Raw genomic sequence first — 22,495 nt, 5'->3', positions numbered from 1 at the left:
GTGGCGGGCCAATCGCGGCCCGCCGGGAGGCGGGGAGCGGCCGGTGGCCCTCTCTCCCCCGCCCTGGACGCAGCTGATTGGCCCCGGGCGGAGGGGGTGGGCGGGTCAAGCGGGCGCCTGGGAGCCCTGGGGTTTCTGGCTCCCCGCACCGCGTGGGATAGAACGTGCTGGTGGCAGCGCGGGGAGCGCGTGGGGGCGGGGAGCTTGCGATGTTCTGTGCGCGCGCGGCCGCCGCTCCCGGACAACTTTGGGGGGGCCTGAGGGAAGTGTCGGGATCCTGGGGGGCACCTGGCCTGGTCTGTATCCCGTCCTCGGGGTTCGCTCTCTCGGTCGTGCGGTGGAAAGCGCGTCGCGTGCTCTCCGTCGCTTGTTCCTGACAGTGTCGTGTCTGTTCTGAGCCTTCTCTCTGTTAATTATTTACTAATTTGTCCTACGGGTAGCTTTTTTCGTGTATTTTTGTTTGCATCTCTCCGAGGGTGGGAACCGTCTTTTTTTTTGCTTAGCGCTGTGCCTGGCCCATTATTACGAGCCTAATAAGTGTTTATTGAATGGAATCCCCATTTTACAGATGGGGAAAACCGAGACTCAGGTCTTCCTCATCCATCGTCACTTACCTGAGACAGGTTTCAAACCCTGCAGAGTAGCCCCCATTTAATAAATAACAAATACTCGTTGATTTGCCCATTTCTCTCCCAGGATTTTTTTCCCATGCTTTTTTATTAGCACTACTAGACTTTGGCAACCACAAGTCATCCAGGAAAGATGGAAGGACACGGATTTGGAGGGATTTTGTTCTAAATCCCAGCCCTGCTTCTTGACTTTTGTGATCCATTGGACAAGTCACTTCATATTTAAGTACTTCATTTCCCTCGTCTGGAAGATGATGGGGTTGGGCTAGATGGCCCATAAGGTCCTTTCCAGTGCGAATTCCGATGTTCCTATGGACATCTGTCTCCTATAAAGCATTCAAGTAGGGGCAATGCTGGATTTATTTTCTGACAACACTTTAGGTACCGTTGGCTAAGGAAGTAAGCATCTGAATCTGGTTTAAGGAACTCATAACAAAAGTTCATTTTTTGTCGAGGCAATAGCATGAAGTGACTTGCCCAGGGTCACACAGCTAGCGTCAAGTGTCTGAAACCGAATTTGAACTCAGGTCTTCCTGAATCCTGGGCCAGTGCTCTATCCCCTGCGCCATCTAGCTGCTGGGAAAAGTTTATTTTTAAAAAAATTATTGTGAAACCAATTAAAGTGTGCAAACATTTCATAAAATAGCCACCTATCTGTTAAGACAACAATTCAACTATTGGCCAGTTATGTTATTATATTTTCTTATGACAGAAACATTTTGTGGATTAGTGTTAGAGACCAAAATGTGATTTACCTAACCTTCCTTTGATTTTGATCATGTATTACAGGACCCTCCTCTCCTCCCAAAGAGCCTGTTCTCAGTATTTGAGTGGTTCTTGGTCACTCCAAAGACAGTGACATTAGAAGTGAGCTGTGATGCATCCAACCTTGGAGTCCCACGTTCTGGTGGTTCACTCTCTGAAGACCTGTCTTGTTCTGGTCTTTTTCCAGGAGTCAGCCTGGCTAATAGCATGGCACAGTGGAAAGAGTGCTAGATTTAGAGTCAGAGGAACTAATTTCAAGCCCCAGCTCTCTACCATCATACAACCTACCTATGTGACACTGGATGGGTCCCTTAACCTTTCTGGGCTTTGGTTTCCCCATCTCTAAAAGAAGGGGATTGTATAGATGACCTCTTCTTTGCTTCCTTCCAGCTTTAAATCTGTGATTGTGTAGTTCAAAATCCTAGAATGTTTGGACCAGCTATCCTCCGTTAGCAGCCAATAAAAGAGAAGAGTTGACTATCAGAAGTTTTATATAATATAAAGAGCATCTGATTTGGAGTTGGTATTCCTAAGTTTAAATCTGGCCTTCTAACACTTTGCTCGTCTATCCAGCAACTGGGGAACCCCTACCTCACAAGGTGGTGGTTGCTGTTTTTAGAGGTCATTCTTGTAGAAAAAAATATTTTGTAAACCTTAAAGTGATACAGAAATAAGAGCTAGTATTGCAAGAAGCATTGTTGATAATTCAGTACAGACCCAGTGACAGACTGTACATCAAACCAGGTCCAGCCTAGCTAAATTCAGAGGGTCTCTTTACCAGATTAGTCACATGATTTCTGTGACCACATCGCTGTCTAGGACATTCTGCTGAATCGTAAAGGGGGTTCAGAGAGTATCCACATGGATGTAATAAGAGTTTCTTTGATATAACTCTGACATCATAGGGAAGGGGCAGAGTAGGCTGAATGTCCAATTTTACTTGTACTTGATTTTTGATGATAATAACAATAGCTAACCTAGTGCTTTAAGCTTTGCAGAGCCCTTTACATATTGTATTCTCATTTGATCTTCACCATAAGATTGAGTATGGCATAGTAGATAAAAGTTGGCTGCCACAAGGAAGACCTGGGTTTAAGTTGCTTCTCTGAAACAGTGTTCTAAGTGTCCCTTCAGCAACTCTCTAAGACTCTCAAGTTATAGACTAGATACCCAACGGCATTGTAAAAGAGTTTCTTCACTTTTCTAGTGAAATTACAGGCCTAGTCTAAAAAGGAGACAAACCACTGAGCAATTTTTTTTATCTGCACTTTATTTCTTGCTATATAGAGAGCAGCTTTATGAGTATGATGGAAGTAATTCTGGGTGCTATACTATCCATTGGTGTCATAGCGTTAAAAAAAAAAAAGTTGGCTGGAGAGTGAACCAAATGGAGAATGAGGGCTTCTAGGCCTGGCTTTGCTACCAACTGTAGCAGAGCTTATTAAGCAAATTATTTAAATAATTACTATTAATTGTATCAATAATTATTATTAAATAAACAAATTGTTTCACCAGTTTGGACCCCAGATGCTTCATTTGTGTCTATGAATGTACTGAACTAGATGGCTTTTACCAGCTTTAATATTCTATAGTTCTATGGGGTAGGCAGTTATACTGAAGTATTTATATAACGTATATAAGTGTATTTATTGAAGTATTTCTGAAAGACATTAGGAATAAGTGGTTATAATAAATTAAGTCAATGTTAGATAAATAAAAAGGCAAATCTTTCCATTTTAGATTCAGTACAGAGATGTAATCTTAAGTAAGGAGACCTAGTTATAAATGTATATTGTTTTCACTATGAGAAAAAGAATAATAAAGAACTACATAAAAAGCTGACATTTATACATTAAAATGAATAAAATAAGTTAATTAAATGACAGTAAAATAGCTGACATTCAAAATTTGCAAAATACTATATGTATCCTCATATTTGAGACTATCAATATTGTGAGGTTGGATACTACAGGTATTATCTCCGTTTTACAGATGAAGAAGCTGAAGTTTCGTTCGGTCTAGTGCTCTATTCCATTACACGATGCTGTCTCCCTTAGAGATTAGAGTTTGAATCTCTGATCCTAGAATTCTGGCAAGCATGAAAATGATCACTGAAATTACCAAGCATAAAAGTGCTTCTAATGAAGGGAAAACACAGTCCCTTTGTTAGGCCCCTTATTCATCCATTCAAGTGATTTCATTAAATAATCAAGTATGGATATAAAGGATATAAATTATATAAGTATATGTGGCGATGGGCAGTAAGGCTGGAGATGTAGCCAAGGGGTTAGTCTTTCTATAGGTAGTGCTTGAGCTGAGTAAGAAAACAATTCTAAGAGAAGTGAGGAGTATGTTCCAAGTATAGAGACAGCCAGTACAAATAACGTGGAAATGGGAGATGGAGTGTTGCAGGTGAAGAATAGTGAGGACAGTTTAACTGGGAAGAGTAGACTGGGGCCAGATAGTGAAGAGCTGTTGGAGTTTGCACTTTAGGAAAATCACTTTATCTACCGTGGAAGATGGATTGGATTTGAGAGAGCCTCAAAGCAGGAAATGCAGTTAGAAGGCTATTAGAGTAGTCTAGGCAAGAGGTAATGGGAGGCTCAGTAGAGAGAAGGGGGTGATTGTAAAAGATGTGGAGGGAAGTAGATTTATCAGATTGACAAGTTGCATAGGAGAGATGAAGGAGAGTGAGAAATTGGGGTGATAGGTGGTTTGCAAGTGTGGACTGTGGTGTCCTAATCAGAAATAGGGAAATTTGAAGGGGGCAGGACTTAGGAAGTGAGATGTCTATGGGACACATCCTATTTGAAATATTCAGTAGGCAGTTAGATATGTATCAGTGGAGTCCAATAGAGAGAATGGAACCATGATAGTTAAACTCATAGAACTGATAAAATCATCAAGTGAGATAGTATAGAGAAAGAAGGGGTACTAAAGATACACATTGGGTATCCCACAATTAGGGGTCATGATACCCATGATTAATCCAAAAAGGAGACTGAAAAGGAATGGATAACCAGGAAAACAATGTCACAAAAACTAGGAGAGGGTAATCAACCAGTCAATCAGTAGACGTTTATTAAATGCCTGCTGTGTGCAAGGCACTGGTGCTAAGCCCTGGGGATACAAAGAAAGGTAAAAGACAGTCCCTTCTCTCAGTCAAATGGGAGCAACTACAAGCAAACAACTACAAATAAGCTATATAAAGGATAAACTGGAAATAACAGAGAAGACACAACAAGTGAAATTGGGTAAAAGATGGGATTTTAGCTTAGTCTTGAAGGCAGTCAGAAAAACAATGGTGTACTTGTCAAATACTACAAAGAAATCAAGAATAATCATTGAGAAAAGGCCATGGGATGTGGCAATTAAGTCGCTGATAATTATGGAGAGAACATTTGTAGCTGAGGTAGGAGATCAGAAGCTAGACTCTACAGGGATGGGGTACCTGCAGCCTAGAGGGCCATATCTGGCTTTGAGGCCACAGGTTCTCCACCCCTGCAAGGGATTGGGAACTAAGTAGGAAGAGAAGTAGGCAATGCATGGAGGCAGCTCCTTTTTTTTTTCCTTATAGGAATTTAGCTGTGTTAAAAAAGAGGAGATAGAAAGGATCATAGTTTGAGAGGGTGGTATGACCTAGTGAAGATTTTTTAAGAACGGGAAAGACCTGTTTGTTTGTAAGCAGTAAGGCAGATATCAATAGAGAGGAAGAGATTAAAGATAAGCATGAGAATGGGGATAATTGTGAGGTCAGTCTGAAGGAGAAGAGGAGGGGATGAGATGGGACCAAAAATACGTGTACAGCAGTTGGCCTTGGCAAGAAGGGTCACCTGGTCATCAGAGATTGGAGTAAAGCAAGAGAGAATGGGGGTAGGTATCAAGGTATAACCTTTAAAGCACTGATATAAATGCTTCTGGATCAGTTCTTCATAGTTCTGCTGCCACTGCCAGTCAGGAAATCTGACCTACTAAATTTTGGGTCTGGTCAGATTTAACTGTAGATGAAAAGATGCTAGTGTAGATATGTTATGCTCCCTATCTTGCTTTCTCCAGATTTACTGTGTTCTCCCTACCAGTCTGGAGCAAAGCGTAGAACAACTAGAATTGTTTTAAAGCCTGACAGCATAACTGTCCATTTTAAGTAAGCCCCTATGGAAGAAGCAGAGTAGAACAATGGAGAGTATAGAATTAGAGATCAGACAACCTGCATTGCAGTCCTGACTGTTACCTCTGACCATGGCTAAGTAAACCCTCTGAACTTCAGTTTCCCTTTCTATAACATGAGTTAAACTATATGGCCTAGCTAAGGTCTCTTCCAGCTCTAAGTCTGTTATTACTATGAGCATATGTGTAGTGGGGGGAAGGGAGGGAGAGGAGAAATTCTTGAAGGATAGCTGTGGTTCATAATTTATAATGGATTAGAGCAAAATTACTTTTTTTTCTTGTGTATTTTAAAGTTCACATATTGAAACTTATTATAAAGTATCTGTTGTGGAAGTCAGCTAGATTTGGAGTGTGACCTGGAGGCAGAAGTTAGTCAAGATAATCTCTATAAACCTCTTTGGCCAACATATTTATAATTATTCTTTCTTCATTTCAAAGCAAGATAACAAGAACAAATGTACAAATTTAATATTAGGAGACAGATTATGACTTAAAAGCAAGTATTATGTTGCTTAAGTTATAGAAACAAAATACCAGGTTAGTGCACTTTTCTTAAAATGGCTGGGTTTGATTCTCCACCGTCTGAGGTCAGAGCACAGGAGAAACAAAACCTTTAAGCCATAAGAGAAAGACTGTCGCCTATGACTGTTAATGGCTTTTTGTATGACTGAGCTACAAAGTCCTATAACAGAGTAGCTGGAGATAGGGTGCATGAATGTGTCGTCATCTCCACCCCCCACCAATTCACTCAATCCTTGTTGTAGGAATAGTTGTGACTGTTTCCCAAATCATTAAAAGTTGTCATCGTTTCAAGCACTTCAGAGCACATTGCTTGAAAAAAATGCAAATGCAGATTTTATCCTTATGGATTATGATCTAAAGCAGGTTTGATTTCTTGTTACTTTAACTAGATTTGTCTAACTTGCAAAAATCATGTCAGTTTGATTATCTTTGTACAAAAATCACATTGCTATATGAAGCTTTAAAAATGTTAGAAAATAGAGGTCATTTAAAGTCTAATAAAGATAACATTTTTATTGAATTGGTACAGTACAAATCATGGTTTTTATAAATTATAAATAAAAGTGAAACCGTTGTGATGTTTTGTTAATTTCCCTACAGTCCAATTGTGAATTGCTCAAAGTTGGTTATTTGGCTACCTGAACTTGTTTTATAATGTAAAGCAATTTATTTCGTTATTAGAGCAACTGTATTCACCAATGGCTTTGGTGTTTATGAAGTTTTTCATCTCTAAAAACTGATTGGCAAACAAAGGTTTGCCAGAAAGCATATATGTTTGGGCATTGATTATATTTCGAAATATTTGTGACTCAAGTGTTTGCAGTGCAAAAAAACAGCAGCCTTGTGTAGAATCAGGAGAGCTGGGCTCCAGTCTCACCTCTGCTAATAACTCACAGTGTGTTCCTGGGCAAGTCACTTTTACGGCTTTCACCTGTTGCTTCATCTGTAAAATAAAGGAGGTTGAATTAGATCATTGGTTCTTAACCTTTTTATTTGTCATGGACTGGTTTGGCAGTCTTCTCATCCCTTCTCATAATATTATTTTTAAGTGCATAAAATAAAATACGCAGGATTACAAAGGAAACCAATTATATTGAAATATAATGTTTCCAAAAAAAATTTTTAAATACTTAAAAAAGAAAAACTTTTCCAATCCTCAAGTTAAGAACTCCTGAACTCTGAGGTCCCTGGTGACTGTAAAATCCTTTGGGTTTTTGACACTTTATTTTTTCAGGCCTTAGACCTCACAAGGGTTGTTTCCCTTTCTCTTTTTTAATATATGTTTATTTTGTTAAATATTTCCCAATTACATGTAAAAAAATTTAACATTTTTTAAAATTTTGAGTTCCAAATTCTCTCCCTCTCTCCCACCCCTCCCTCCTCCTTGAGAAGGCAAGCAATTTGATATCAGTTATACATGTGAAGTCATGCAAAACATTTGCGTATTAGCCACAGTTGCAAAAGAAAAAAACAAACAAAGCAATAAAAATAAAATTTGAAAAAACCATGCTTCAATTCAAATTCAGAATTTACCAGTTCTCTCTCTGGAGGTGGATAGCATTGTTCATCACGGGTCCTTTGGAATTGTCTTGGATCATTGTCTTGATCAGAGTAGCTCAGTTGATCATCCTTACAGTATTGTTATTGTGTATAATGTTCTGGTTCTGCTTGTTTCACTTTTCATGAATTCAGCATAAGTCTTCCCAGGTTAAGGGCTGTGATTTAAAAAAAATTAAGTATGGAAGAAGGAATTCTTGGTTATTAGTGCCATGGTAGACCTTGTAATACCTTTTTAATTTTGGCTAAACCAAAGTTAAAAGCAAGGTTTGGAAGGCAAATCTCAAAGCTAGAGTTGAGAACCAGAATCTGAAATAGGACTTAGGTGTTATTCAGAGGGTGAGGTTAGAGGAAGATTCATAGGGAATCCCACCACAGCTTTGGTATCGGGCCGCACCCTGTCCTTCTAAAGCTGTCTGTACATTTTAAATATGTTCAGTATCTCTTCCCTCAGTATTTTAGTTCATAGACTATTTTATCAATTGTCTATAAAACATATGGACTGATAGCAATGTAGTACCCACCACAACACAAATAGGAATAACCACTCCTGGTTACATAGACCAGGCTTTCAAATTATACAATTATGATTAAAGTAATTGGATTTAGAGGTGGTTAAGTTAGTTATCTAGGTTTCAGTTTCCTCATTTATAGAATAATAAAGGTGTTAGACAAGATAAATTTCAAAGATCTCATCCAGTTTTTAACTTTTTTATCCTTGGAATGTAACAGAAAAGGAATATCTTAAAAGATTTCAATTACAAAATTTGTCAAGGTTCCTTGTTTCCTCTCTCTGGCTATTAATAATTACATTACTCTGTATTTAATGTTAATAAAGAGGAATCATATAAGGGCACTAACAATCACAATATTTGAAATAGCACAATATCTTATTCATGTCAAGAAGTTCTCTCAAAAAATACTGAGCAAAATGGTCATTGAGCATTTCTGGCTTCTGCACCTTCCCTTTTCACCAAACTCTTCAGTGGATCTTTGACTAAAGGAGATACTGTATAAGGGCTCAGTAAATCTTAAAGTGGTATAAGTATTAGCTATAATTTTTGTTTGAGAGGCTGCATGGCTTGATGGTACAGAGTGCTGGATTTGGAATCAGAAGAGACCTGAGTTCAAATCCTCCTTCTGACATGTACCATGTGACCCTAGGCAATCAATAAGCATTTAAGTGCCTGTTGTGTATCAGGCTCAATGCTAACCACAGAGATTTTCTCCTGGGCTGACTTTGTTTTCCCTTTGTACTATTTTCACTTGGTGATCTCATCAGTGTTCATGGATTCGTTGATTCTTAAATCTGTGTATCTGGCCCTAATATCTGTTGACTTCCAGAATCATATATTCAGGTGTCTATTAGATGTCTCCAGGATGTCCCATAGACATTTAAAATCAACGTATCCAAAACAGAATTTATTCTCTTTCCCCAGTAATTTTCCCTTTTTCCTAACTTACCTATTAATTTTTTTTGGGGGGGGTGAGGCAATTAGGGTTAAGTAACTTGCCCATAGTCACACAGCTAGTAAGTGTCAAGTGTCTGAGGACTGATTTGAACTCAGGTCCTCCTGACTCCAGGACCAGTGATCTATCTACTTCGCCACCTAGCCACCCCACATCCCTGTTACTTTTGAGGGTACTACCTTTCTTCAAGCACCCAGGCTCAAAACTTAGGTGTTATCCTAAACTCCTCATTCTCCCCAGTATCTAAACTGTTGCCAAGGCCTATTGATTTTACCTTCATAGTATTTCTCATATATGCACTCTTCTTCTCTGGCACTTTCTCCACCCTGGTTCAGGCCCTCATCACATCACTCCAGGACTGTTGTAATAATAGTCTGCTGCTTGGTCTGCCTGCCACAAACCTCTTCCCTCTTCTAGTCCAGCCTCCGCTCAGGTGATCTTCCTAAAGCACAGATCTGACTTTGTAACTTCCCTATTCAGTAAACTCCATTGGCTCTCTATTAGCCCCGAGATCAAATATAGAATCCTGTTGGGCATTCAAAGCCCTTTATAACCTGCCCCCATCCTTTCCAGTTTTCTTAACACCTTACACTCCTACTTATGTGTCTTTGATTCAGTGACACTGGCCTCTTTCATTTCCTCGAACAAGATACCCCATCTCTTGACTCCAAGCATTTTCATTGACTTCCCCTAGGCCTGAAGTCTCTCCTTATCTCTGCCTCCTGGCTTCCTAGGCTTCCTTCAAGTCTCAGCTAAGATCCTACCCTCTATAGGAAGCCTTTGTTGATTTCCCCTTAATTCTTGTGCTTCCATCTATTTATCATCTCCAATTTATCTTTTATAGATAACTTAATTGTACAGAGTTGCTTGCATGTTATCTTTTATCTTACTTTTATGCTTTCTTTGTATCCCCAGGGCTTAGCACAATGCCTGGCACATAGCAGGCACTTAATCAGTGACTCACTGAAGGTGGTTCCAGGTGCAGAATAAGTATCCATAAAATATAAGATAATTTGAGAGAAATCAGGAAATGGTTCATGTGTAAGGTGGCATTTGAGCTGAACCTTGAAAGACACTAAGGATTCTAAGAGGCTGAGATGAAGAGGGAGGACGTTTCAGTCACGAAGGCTTGCTTAACGAGATGAGGAGTGCTGTGTATGAGAAATAATGAGCAGGTTAGTGCAGTTGGATTAGAACGTGAGCAAAGAGAAGGAAAGTTATTGGACCTCAAAATTCACTTTGGTTTCCTCATCTGTAAAAGAGGCAGGGATACTAATAATAATTAGAATTCCTACTTCACCAGAGTGTTGTGAGGCTCAAATGAGATGAGGTAAAGAAGGAATTTTGCAAATGTTAAAGTGCATATGCCTGTCAGCTACTACTATTATTTACTTTCTCATTAATGTGGACGCTTATTCCTAGTTGTTAGGTCACCACCCATCCATGCTTTTTCATCTTGCAAAGCCCTTGTCCATATCTATGTGCTCTACTAAGTCTTTCCCAGGAGTTCTACCCAATATAATGGGGGTCTTCCCCTGAATCTCTTAATGAATACCGGTAGAGCACACAGGCAATATCACTCATTCATTTCCTCATTTTCCATTTGTACGTTTCTCACATGATACCTTTTATTCTACATTTTCCACTCAGCATTTCATTATATGTTGCAACCTATACAAACCCGCCATTCATCTCTCCACTGTCCTTTGAGTAGCCCAGAATTTTGCAAATGCTTTTAATAAAGTGTTACGTTTAAACTAAAAGGATGTTTTCCTCATTTTTTATAGTTTATATAAGATGCTGATCTCAGATTTCTCTTTAAAAAAGTAAACCAGTTTCTTAGTACTAATATACTTTGTATAGAGTAGAAAAAAGCAAGAAGATACATAATTGAATGTTACTTAAATATAAACCTTTCCATCCTAAATATGAGTAACAAAGAGGCTTACATATATTGGATGATTTTAATCGGTTCGCTACAGTTGTAAGGACTTGTTCATTTGTGGCCATCAGTTAAGACAGGAGTTTCCTTGTCTCAGGACTTGTTTATTGTTATTAGAGACTCTGTGGATCCCAAATACAGTGCTTCTGAAATACTGTAGTTAAACTGAATAAGCAAAATGCTGGAGTTGGCACCCAGACTGGACCACTGATTCTGTGACCGTCTCAAAGACGAAAAATTTATTGTGGTGTTCTGATGGTTGTAAACTTAATCTTTCTTTTCTTCCTGTGACACTGTAAGCTATGTTTACTTGATTGTAAGGTACTGGAAGTAACTATGTAGCATAGTGGAAAAACATTGCACTTGTCATTAAAATCTGAGCTTGAATCCTATCCCAGATGCTTCCTAACTGTGTAGTTCTGGATAAGTCATTTAACCGCTTTAAGCCTCCGTTTTCTCATCTGTAAAGTGGGGATAATAACACTGCTCTCAGGTTGTTATGAAGGTCAAATGTCATGTAAAATGTTTTAAAAGCCTCAAAGCTGTCTATATAAGTACTTGCTGATATCATTATGATGATGATGATGATGATGATTCTCAATTTCTTCGCTATGAAAAGGGAGTATTGCAGATCTTCCCTATAGGGTTGAAATAATTTTTTTTTGTGAAACTCATCATCATAAAATGCCTAACACTAGTGATTTATTTCTCATTCTGCAAGCTATGTTACTATTTTTTACCAGTCATACTACCATGTGCTACACACAGTACATGGGCCCAATAAAACTTGGTTAAATCACTCTAGTACCAGCTGATCAGCTAAAAAATGTTATAAGAAGATATGTTGTACATACTATTTTCACTTTTTTGTTTTTTCTTCCTTGTGGTTTTTCCCTTTTGTTCTGATTCTTTCACAACATGATGAATAGAGAAATATGTTTTAACACAATCAGTCATGTATAACCTATATCAGATTTCTGTCTTGGGGTGGGGGGTGGGGAAGGAGGGAGAGAGGAAAATTTGGAACTCAAAATCATATAAAAAATGAATGTTGAGAACTGTCTTTACATGTAATTGGGAAAAAAATAAAATGCTATTAAGTGAGGGAGGGAAAAAAGAAGATATGCTATAGTTCCTTTCAGAATTCAAAGCTCCATCGGGGGTAGAGGCCATGTCTTATAACAGCATTTAGCATATTGCCTTGAGCATAGTAGGCTTTAATAACTATGGAATGCACAATCAATTTATTTGTGGTGTTTGATCTTTTGATACTACCTGGGTGATAATGACATAGCTTAATGTAGATTTAACCCGGTAAGGTGGAAGTAAGGAAGCAGACCTACCTAGGCCTGGGGAAGATTGGGTTCCAGCCTCCTGGCTCCCACTAGTGCATTGTTATGACCACGGACAAGTCACTTCACCTTGTTGGGCACAAGGCTCCTCAACTATAAAATGGGAAAGGGGTGGACTGTATGTTCTCAGAGATTCCTTCATCCCTAACAGTTGCAATGTCACAATGAAAAGTTATGATAGCTGGTAATGAAAGCTCTCAGCTGTATTCACTTTAAAAATGAACTCTTATTATCAAAACTATCTAGTACTGGCTAAAAAACAGAAAGGTAGATCAGGGGAACAGAGTAGAAATACACAGTAGTAAATGATTGTAGTAACCTTGTGTTTGGCAAATATGAAGATTTAAGTTTTGGGGATAAGAATTCATTATTCTGTGAAAATTGTTGGGAAAGCTAGAAAGTAGTCTAGCAGACAGTGGGCATACACCAATATCTTAAACCATTTACCAAGACAAGGTCAAAATGGATACATGACCTGGATATGAAGGGAGATATTAGGTATAAGAAAATTAGAAGAACATGAAACATATTACTATCAGATTGATGGATAGGAGAACAATTTATGTGTAAACAAGAGATAGAAAGCATTGTCAAGTGTAAAATGGATAATTTTGATTACACTAAATTTAAAAGTTTATGTATAAATAAAAGCAGTGTAGCCAAGATTAGAAGGAAAGCAGAAATTCAGAAAAAAAAATTTGCATAGTCTCTCAGATTAAGGTTGAATTTCTCAAATATGTAAAGAACTTTGCAAGAAATTTGTAAGGAGTCATTTCCCAATTGATAAATGGTTAAATCAAAACTATACATAGTCACATGAAAAAATGCTCTAAATCATTATTGATTAGAGAAATGCAAATTAAAACAGCTTTGAGATATCACCTTATACCTGTTAGATTGGCTTAAATGAGATATGCCCTTCAATTGGGACTGGCTAAACAAGTTGTGTTAAATGACTGTGATGGAATACAACTGTGCTATAAGAAATGACGAGCTGATTAAGTTTAGAAAAACATGGAAAGGCTTGCATGAAATAATGAAAAGTGAAATGAATAGTATCAAGTAAACATTGTACATAGTAACAGAAATTTTGTCCTGAGCACAATTTTGAATGACTAATTAATCTTGAGTATCATAAATACTGAAACCAGCTACAAAGGACTTATGAAGGAAGAGAAGACACTATCTACTTCCAGAGAAAGAACTGATAAATAGAAGTATGTATAATACGGATGGGTGGTGTGTGTGTGTGTGTGTGTGTGTGTGTGTGTGTGTGTGTGTGTGTGTGTGTGTTTTAGCTTTCTCTAGGGTTCGGGATGGAGAAAAAAAATAAGTGCACAACAGAGAACAAAAGAAAACTTAGAAGGAAGCACAGAAAAGCAGGGTAGCTTTGAAAACAATGTGTGATATTTATTACATAGGTTTTTTTTAAATGAAATGGAAATTCATGGTTTTATATTGAATCCTGTTTTCATGTTACGCTATGTACGTGACAATACGGGGATTGGGGGGGTGGCTTTTTGTATTTAAGTTCAAAATGAATAAAAATTTTAAAAACTGAGTCCTTGCTTAAATATTTTTGTCTTCCTTTTGCTCACCTTTTACAATCCCATTGCTACGACAGATTTTATCCAGATAGGTATCTTGGTATCACTTGAAAAGAGTAATGCTAGAACACTTGTTTGCTCACAGGCCAGTGAAGGTGACCAAATACTTTTGTACAGAGATTATTATAGTCTCTTTTACTAGTCTTCCAGTTTACTTCTCCTGAAATATCCATATAATTGTAGGTTACCTGATGAATAGATACCTAATCTTTTCTAATGACAAGATTTACCCATAGGGGGGAGGTAGGTATCAAATCCAAATGTTTTAATATGTAAATATACTTCATAACAGTATTATCTTTGTCTATATAGATGTATTTATGGTTTCATGAGTGTAGTAAGATATTCTCTCCAGTATTGCAGAGCACAGCACCTATTCCACCCATCTCCATCTTAGCTAATGGTCTTTGGAAGCTGTTCTGGCTGAAAAGTTTTATCACCAAACCTTGTAACTTAAACCTCTGAGCTTATCTGTGCTGGTTCTCTGTCCACACATGTACACAGTGCATTACCTGACCTTATTTGAAAACTTTTTCAGCCTGATAGGACCAGGAACCTCTGTGGAAGAAGGGATTTAGGATGAACAAATGGTATTGAAAAGCCTGTTATTGATCATTTGCATATGGATCTTTTGGGGATGACAAATAGACATCACATTCCTCAGGTGGGCTTCTCCCACGATTTTCTTTAATTCCTTTTTGCTTTATCTTGTAGCCCATATGATTTTTTTTTTTTGCACCTTTGATCTCAGTCTAATAGTGTAGTGTTAAATGTGGCTACTGAAGGCTAGGGAATAAAGGGTGGTAATTTCCTGGGTGATTTTCACCTCTCTCCCTTTGTATAGCTTCTGGAGCAATTAAGGGAACCTGTGCTTTCTTTGACACACAAAAATGTGATTTGCAAATCTACTGTGTAGAATTAAGAAGAGTTCAGTTAAAGTGTTTACATCTTAGGGGGCTCAAGAAAAGTGTCTTTCACCCTTACCAGAACCACCTGTCTCTCTATAGAAACTGCCTTCCAGCTCTGTCTTTCTTTACTTTGAGACTACTCTGTCTCCTCTATTCCTGTATTTTCCAAGCAGGGAGGAAAGCCTCTAAAAGTCCAGTGTCTACTATTATTAGTGTCAATGCCCCACCTCTTTGGGACCCCTTAATAGAGAACTTGACTCCATTCTTTCCTTTTCATCATAACCCTCGATATCATGTTTTGTTTTATAATTACATCATGATCCCTTTGAGGAAGAGGATTTTATCCTTTAAAAAGAACTGGAAAATACTGTGGAAATTATTCTAGTCTTCTCCGTTGATGCCATTTAAATATCTTTGTTGAAAGACTTATTACAGATAGCAGGGTTTTTTTAACCATCTAGACAGTGCATCTTCCTATTTATTCATTTTTTTGTTTATTGTTTTTAAAACTGATTCCAGAGTTGCTATTGTTAATGCCTTAAGGCTGATGTTTGAGGCAGAAAAGTCATCAGTAGAAATCAGTATTATGCATAATCATTGTGTGAAAAGAAGGTCAGCTTGTTCCTATGGGTGTAATCCTTGGGAAGAAAGTGTCTTATTTATCACTAGCAGAAGGTGACTATAGGGGAGAGAAGGGAGAAGTACAAGAGGGAAGAAGATTAATTCCTTTTCCTTTTAAGATAGTTTTTAAAAGAAAGCGTTTCTAAAAATAATTTGGTTAGATTTTGTTTTTTGTTTTCCTGGAGTGAAAGAATTCAGTGTGAAATAAAACTGTTTTGACCTGTCTCATGCATTGAAGTCAGTTTTTACCTTGCGCTAGCAAAGTTTTTTCACCTACTACCATTTTTACTGTGATCCTTTTTTTCTATTAAATTGGTTAATTAACTATTATACGAGTTGATTTAAATTTTGTTAATTTAGTGTATATTTTTCTCTACTCGGTTATTTAAGTAAATCCCTTCCTCATTTTATACTTAAAGTGGAAAATTACTGTCATATTAATATGTAGCTGTATAATGAGTTGATTATTGTCATAACATAGAAAAATTTACAAAGCTACACAACATAAATGTAATTTCTACTGAAAAGATTTTGCCTGTTTGAGAAACTGTTGCCTTATATCATTGTTTTTGTTGTTTCTGTTACATGTGCGAATTCATAGAATAATTTCTGTGTTAAGAATTAAATAAATATATATCACTCACTGTGTGCAAAACAGTGTCCAGATACTTCAGAATATTCAGAAAGTATAACAGAGTGCCTCTAAGTCCTGAAACTTACAACCAGTTAGGTGAGAGAAGATGCATACACAAAAAACAAATACAAAGCAGCATTTTTCCCTCTCCAGATTTCTTGTAGTAGTACCCAAAGCTGTCTCCTTTGCATTTTTTCATTGTCCCTTTTGTGGTAGTGATTTGTGTACTTGTTCTTCCTTCCATTAGCTTGTAAGTTCCTTGAAGAGTCTAAGCCTCCACAGTATATATGCCTTGATGTCCCCAGGATCCTAGTGCCTGGTACACAGTAGGCACTTAATAAAATTTTTTTTGAGTTGAATTTATTAAATCACATCTATAGAAATATCATGTAAGTGCTCTATGCTATCTGTGCTATAGGAGTTAAAAGTAAGGAGAGGGCCCTTCTAGCTGAGATAATCAGGCAAGTGTTCATGAAAGAGTAGGGGGGATTTGAACTAAGTCTTGGAGGTATCTAGAGCCAGAGATGGAAGGGAAGGCATTTCAGATGGAATGAATATATTGCATGAGTAAATCATGAATTAGAGGCAATAAATATAGCATAGTCTGGTGGGGAAGTATAGAGCATAGGATGGTTGGGGGGAGTAGGAGGAAGGCCACAGGATGAAAGTCATGGTCTGCCTAGAACTGTGAGGGCTGGACTGGGTTTGAATTTTGTTAATTGGCAACAGAGAGCCTGTGAAGGGCCTTGAGCGGAGTTGGTGATGATGAGAAGATCAGATCTGTGCTCAAGGAAGATTAGAAAGGAGAAAGGTTGGAAATGGCAAAAATCCCTCCATTACAGTACATCTAACTCTGAGCTTTTGTGATACGTGTAAGCACTGGAAATAGAAGGGGTTGTGTGCAAAAAATATTTCAGAGATAGATCCTATAGGATTTAAGAACTGATTGTATGTGAAGGGTGTGTGTGGGGGGGAGAGTCAAAGATAGTACCAAGGTTTCAAATTTGTATAAATAGGTTGAATAATGAATGATATCACTATAAGGGTGTGAGCCAGTGACTATGTTTTGACAGAAAGAACATGTCAAAAATAGAACTTAGGAGTTTAAGTTGTTGGTATAAGTGACATAGAGGTAGTTTGAGATTAGAATCTAAAGCTTAGGGGGTCAGAGCTGGGAGCCAAAATGATGGCTTACTTTAGTCATGAATAAGTTTTCCAGTGGGGAGAATAGAGAAAGATCATCTAGCCCAACAAGCAATTATTGGGTACCTGCTGTGTGTGCCAGGCACTGTGCTAGCCACTGGACTTACAGACAAAAGCCAAATCGTTCTTGCCTTCATGAGCTTATATTCTAATGAAAGAGACAACATGAATACACATCTGTATATACAAACGTCTGTATGTGTGTGTATAGACATATAAACATATACATAGAGAGAGAGTGTGTGTGTGTGTTTGCATGTTTGCGTGCATGAAAAGCAGATAGAGGAGCGAGGCATGGTCACAAGCCTGTAATCCCAACTACAAAGGAAGCTGAGGCTAATAGATCTCTTGAATTTAGGTTATGTCCTGGGTCCTCTGTACTACTTTCCTTGGTGATCTCATTAGCACCCATGGATTTAATTACCCTCTGTATATTGATAATTCTCAAATCTAGCTTTCCTGCTCCATCTCTCTGCTGACCTCAAATCTCACATCTCCATCTATCTTTCAAACATCCCGAATTGGATGTCCAGTAGACATCTTAAACTAAACATATCTAAAACAGAACTCATTCTTTTTCCCCAAAACCCTCTTTACCTTCCACCTTCCCTAGTACTGTAGAGGGCCATACCATCCTCTTAGCCCCTCAGGCTCACAAACTAGGAGTCATACTGGATTCCTCACTTTCTCATACTGGATTCCTCACTTTCTCTTATCCCCAATATGCAAGCTGTTGCCTAGAGGGCAATTTCCCTCTTTTCTCCTCTGACACTGCCCCACCCTAGTACACTTCCTCATCACCTCACCCCTGGGTTATTTCAATATCTGATATTGGGTTTGCCTGCCTCTCCCCACCTCAATCTATCCTCCATTCAGCTACTCAAGTGATTTTCCTAAAATACAGGTCTGATCATGTCACTTCCTATTTTCCTTCAGGAACAAATACAAAATGCTCTGTTTGGCCTTCGGAGCCCTTCATAACTTAGCCTCCTCCTACCTTTGCAGTCTTACTACCAGACTCTCCAACACATAATCGTCGATCCAGCAACACTGATCTCCTGGCTGTCTCATGAACATGACATTCCATCTCTCAGCTCTGGGCATTTTCTCTGGCTGTTCCCCCATGCTTGAACAAACACTCTCCCTCCTCTTCTCCAACTACTAACTCCCTCCCTGGTTTTCTTTAAGTCCTAACTAAAACCCACTTCTACAGGAAGCCTTCTCCAACCCCTCTTAATTCCATTGTCTTTCCTCTTTTAGTTATTTCCTATTTACCCTCTATAAATTTACTTTGTATATAGTTAGTTTCATGTTTCCTCAATTAGAATGTAAGATCCTTCATGTATCCCCAGAACTTCGCACAGTGCCTGGCACATAGTTGGTGCTTAATAAGTGTTTATTTATTTAATTCTGAGCTGCAGAGGACTATGCTGATCCTGGGTGCATTTGACGTTAATATGGTGAATACTAATAAACAGTCGGATCAGCCTAGTGAGTAGCCTCTGCATTTCTAGCCTGAGTGAGATAGAGATACCCAATCCTGCTGCTGCTACTGCTGCTAGCAATGAAAACAATGATGATGAGGATACAAGGAAACCTTGAAGGAATAAAGGCACTAGCAGCTCATGGCACTGGCAAAACCTTAAACTGATATTTTAGTTGAATATCATGGGAAAAGAGGGAAGGAATCTCTTACTTATTTTACCTTACAGATAATATCCAGCCTCTGCATAAAATATCCCAAGTAACAGGGAACTCGGGGGCAGCTAGGTGGCGCCCTGAAGTCAGGAGGACCTGAGTTCAAATGCGGCCTCAGACCAAACGCTTGACACTTACTAGCTATGTGACCCTGGGCAAGTCACTTAACCCCAATTGCCTAAAAGCAAAAAAAAAAAAACACCAGGGAACTCACCACCTAATGAAGCAGCCAGTTCAATAGCCTCGGTTGCTAGAAAGCTCATCCTTATATTGATCTGAAAACTTTATGTTCCTAGCACTAGCATTGTGCTACAATGCCTGGCACATAGTAGATACTTAATAAATGCTTATTGACTGACTGACTAGTTCTGCCTTTAAGAACTATACAGAGCAAAGCTACTCACTTTTCCACGTGAGAGCCTTTTAAATAGTAGTCTCTTAGTCTTCTCCAGGGTAAACATCTTTAGTTCCTGAAATCATTCCGTCTTGTCCATCCTGCTCAGGACATATGCTAATTTGTCAGTTTTTGCATATGAAAATACATAAATGTTTGGTAGCATAGTATTTTTAGCATATTTGACATGTCATTCTTCTAATATATGTATTATAGTATGATATTGAGTTATTTAAATTAATTGAACTGGACATGATCTATAAATACAGATAATCCATTAATATCTCTTGGAACATTTTCAGACCTTCCCCCATCCTATTTAAATTTTTGAATTTACCTGAAAATTGGTATTTTTACCAGTGATCTATAAAAATTTTCTAAAAGCCTTCTTTTAATAAAATGACATTTCATGATCTTCTAATTGGGCTCTCATGGCCTTGAGTTTTATAGGAATTAATTGTTCCTAAAGTAGATATCGTATGTAAATAGAGACTTAGAGAGTGGTCTCAGTGGCTAGAAAGAGAGAAGCCCCAGCATATGGGGCAAGCGCAATTCAAGGTACCATTTTAGGAAACAGTTTAAAAAGTCAGAACAGCCACCATGACCACTGTGAGTCAGATGTTTCCTCTTTTAGCACTTTGTATTTAATAGGCATCTAATATAGGATCAATTATTAGCTCATCAAGGTATAATTACAGGGGAAATTACCTAAATGTACATAAAATACTACCTTTGACTATAGCATTTAATTCCAGTCAGCTAAACAACTTTTTCTAGTGACAAGAAGAATTACTGGTGCTGTTCTTTCAGCTTTTTATGCATATATTTTTCTTACTTTCACATTTCCCCTAGCAGATTGCTGTTATTAGTAGCAGCAGCAGTTCTGATCCTCCAAAGGTGATAAAAATTAGTGGTTACAACACCAAGGTAGGATTTTTAGCATATTGTATATAACAAATCATGGCAATGTTTATCCATTTATATTATTTGGAGGACTATTATTTACCCTTTCAGGGGGAAGAGGTTAGATTTCTGCTTCACAGGGCTTTTGCAAATAGTGGTGATGTGTTTATATAACATTTTGGCTTGGAGGAAATGGTCTTTCTTGTAGTAATACATTTAAAGTGATTTTTATGTTTGTTTTTTGAAACTAGATTGAGGCAAAAGGAATCTGTAGAAGGAAGAAGGAATTAGGAATGTTTTGTTAGGGTTATTTAAGTTTGCACAACAAAATATTCCAGGTAACTAAAAATTTAGAAAAACAAGAGCCAGGTAAATGGACTTGTATCATGTGTACTACACAGATACCGTATATCATTTGCATATATGAAGGCTAAAAATAAACTGCACTGTAGTGTTCCTGTGATGCTAAGTTTATGGTCAAAGCAGAAAAATGAATAGTAGAAAATGGTATAGTAGAAAAGAACAGTGGACCATTGAGTCAGGAGACCTGGATTCTAGGCCTTGCTTTACCATTAACTCACTGTGTAGCTTTGGACACAACTCTTCGACTCTCTCAGCCTCAATGCACTCACCTAGTGGCTAGTAATATAGCCCCACCACAGAATTACCTGGTAACTGTATTGTTGTGAATAGTTATAGTGAGGCTGTAATGTTGTTGTTACAATAACATCAGCGTCTTTATTTAGACTCATATCAGCAGCTAGGCATTGGACTAAATGACACATGTAGCATGCTACACATTACGAACTCTGCACCTGAGACGCATCTAAATATTCAAGCTGTTGAAAATGGATGAGGCTAAATCTAGCTCTTCATCATTAGCAAAATAGCTAAAATCCAGTTTTCATTTTCAAGAGAAACTTCCTTAGGACCATATTCTTCGCAGGCTTTAATACTTTTAATATTTTGTTGCCCTGATTTTTTTTTATGTTTGTTCCTTTTCTGTTAGTGGTAGCTTTTGCGTTTGTGCCTACCAACAAAATGCATCAGCATCTCCGCAGGATTTTTATACCTTTGCAGTAACACTAATACCAGAAGTAGAGCTGATGATAGCAGTCTAATGGCTCGGTATCCAGGGCTGATCTCAAGCCTTTCTCAGATAGCCACATTCTTAATCAGCACCTGTCATAGGAGCTGCCCTCTAAGGTGTGAGATCTACCTGACTAAGAGGTAAACAAAACTGCTGGTAGCCGCCTTAGCATTTTACAAGTTGCCCTAGTGGTTACAGTTCCAAATCAGTCTTTTTCTGTACTTTGACTGGAAGGCTTTTTCTTCTTAACTTGGAATGTTTTTGTTGGTCTGGTTTTGTCTTTGGGTTTTTTTTTGTTTTTTGGATTTTTTTTAAATCTTGTAGATAATTGAAGAAGATATTACTAATGAACAGTATTCCCAGACATGCAGTAAGCATATTACACTGCTTGCTTGCCGCCATGTCTCCAGCAGAGGGTAAATTCACATTACATTATGCCAGAGATTAATTTTGATTATTAATAATTTTCAAGTAGCCTAATTTCTTCTTGCCTGATGGAAGTTGCTGGCATCTTTCCAAACAGGTTCTCTAATGATCTTGCTTCACCATGGCAACAAATATGGAGGTGCTGGCTCAGCAGATAGTGGAGACACAGCAGGTGGCTGAGGTGAGTGACAGATGCTATTACAATAGCTGGCACACTTGCTTTTGAAAAAAGAAATATGTCAGTGTGCTCTGTTGTTTCCAAGTAATAGAAGCAAAGTCAGGCATCCTTACTGGACAGATTCTGTTTATACTGTAGAATAGATGAAGAGTCAATATAATATGTGTCATCCCTTTCTTTCCATAGGTTATGTGAGAAGTAGGGTGTCCTGTTCTAAAATCAGACTTCTTTCAAAAATTTGAACTTTGTCTCCCTTACTTACTCCCCAACCCCATGAGAAAATTGATGCTTCTAAAAATAAGAGGGCTGCATTTTGACTTTGGAACTCAATTTCAAGTTCTCACACTTAATAACCAAGCTGATGCTCTGGAATTACTGAAGACCTAGTTCTTTTGGACCATAAGATATATTTCCAAAGTAAATACACAA

General features: G+C 38.1%; 1 protein-coding gene across 3 annotated transcripts in view; it reads left to right on the top strand.

The window, feature by feature from the left end:
- NR2C2 (nuclear receptor subfamily 2 group C member 2) overlaps positions 1 to 22,495 on the top strand; it is a 116,249-nt gene that overhangs the window by 844 nt on the left and 92,910 nt on the right. For 2 of the 3 annotated variants that reach the window (XM_020981121.2, XM_078152221.1), the window contains exon 2: positions 21,986 to 22,069. The exons of the other annotated variant lie outside the window; for it this stretch is intronic. In XM_020981121.2, coding sequence (XP_020836780.1) covers positions 22,010 to 22,069 — 60 coding nt within the window. In that variant the 5' untranslated portion in view covers positions 21,986 to 22,009. The remainder of the gene's footprint in view (positions 1 to 21,985; positions 22,070 to 22,495) is intronic. 3 annotated transcript variants of the gene reach the window in all.

This window comes from Phascolarctos cinereus, unplaced genomic scaffold (assembly GCF_003287225.1).
Source record: "Phascolarctos cinereus isolate Bilbo 61053 unplaced genomic scaffold, phaCin_HiC Scaffold_4;HRSCAF=312, whole genome shotgun sequence".
Classification (NCBI taxonomy): domain Eukaryota; kingdom Metazoa; phylum Chordata; class Mammalia; order Diprotodontia; family Phascolarctidae; genus Phascolarctos; species Phascolarctos cinereus.
This window is presented reverse-complemented; position numbering and strand designations above follow the sequence as displayed.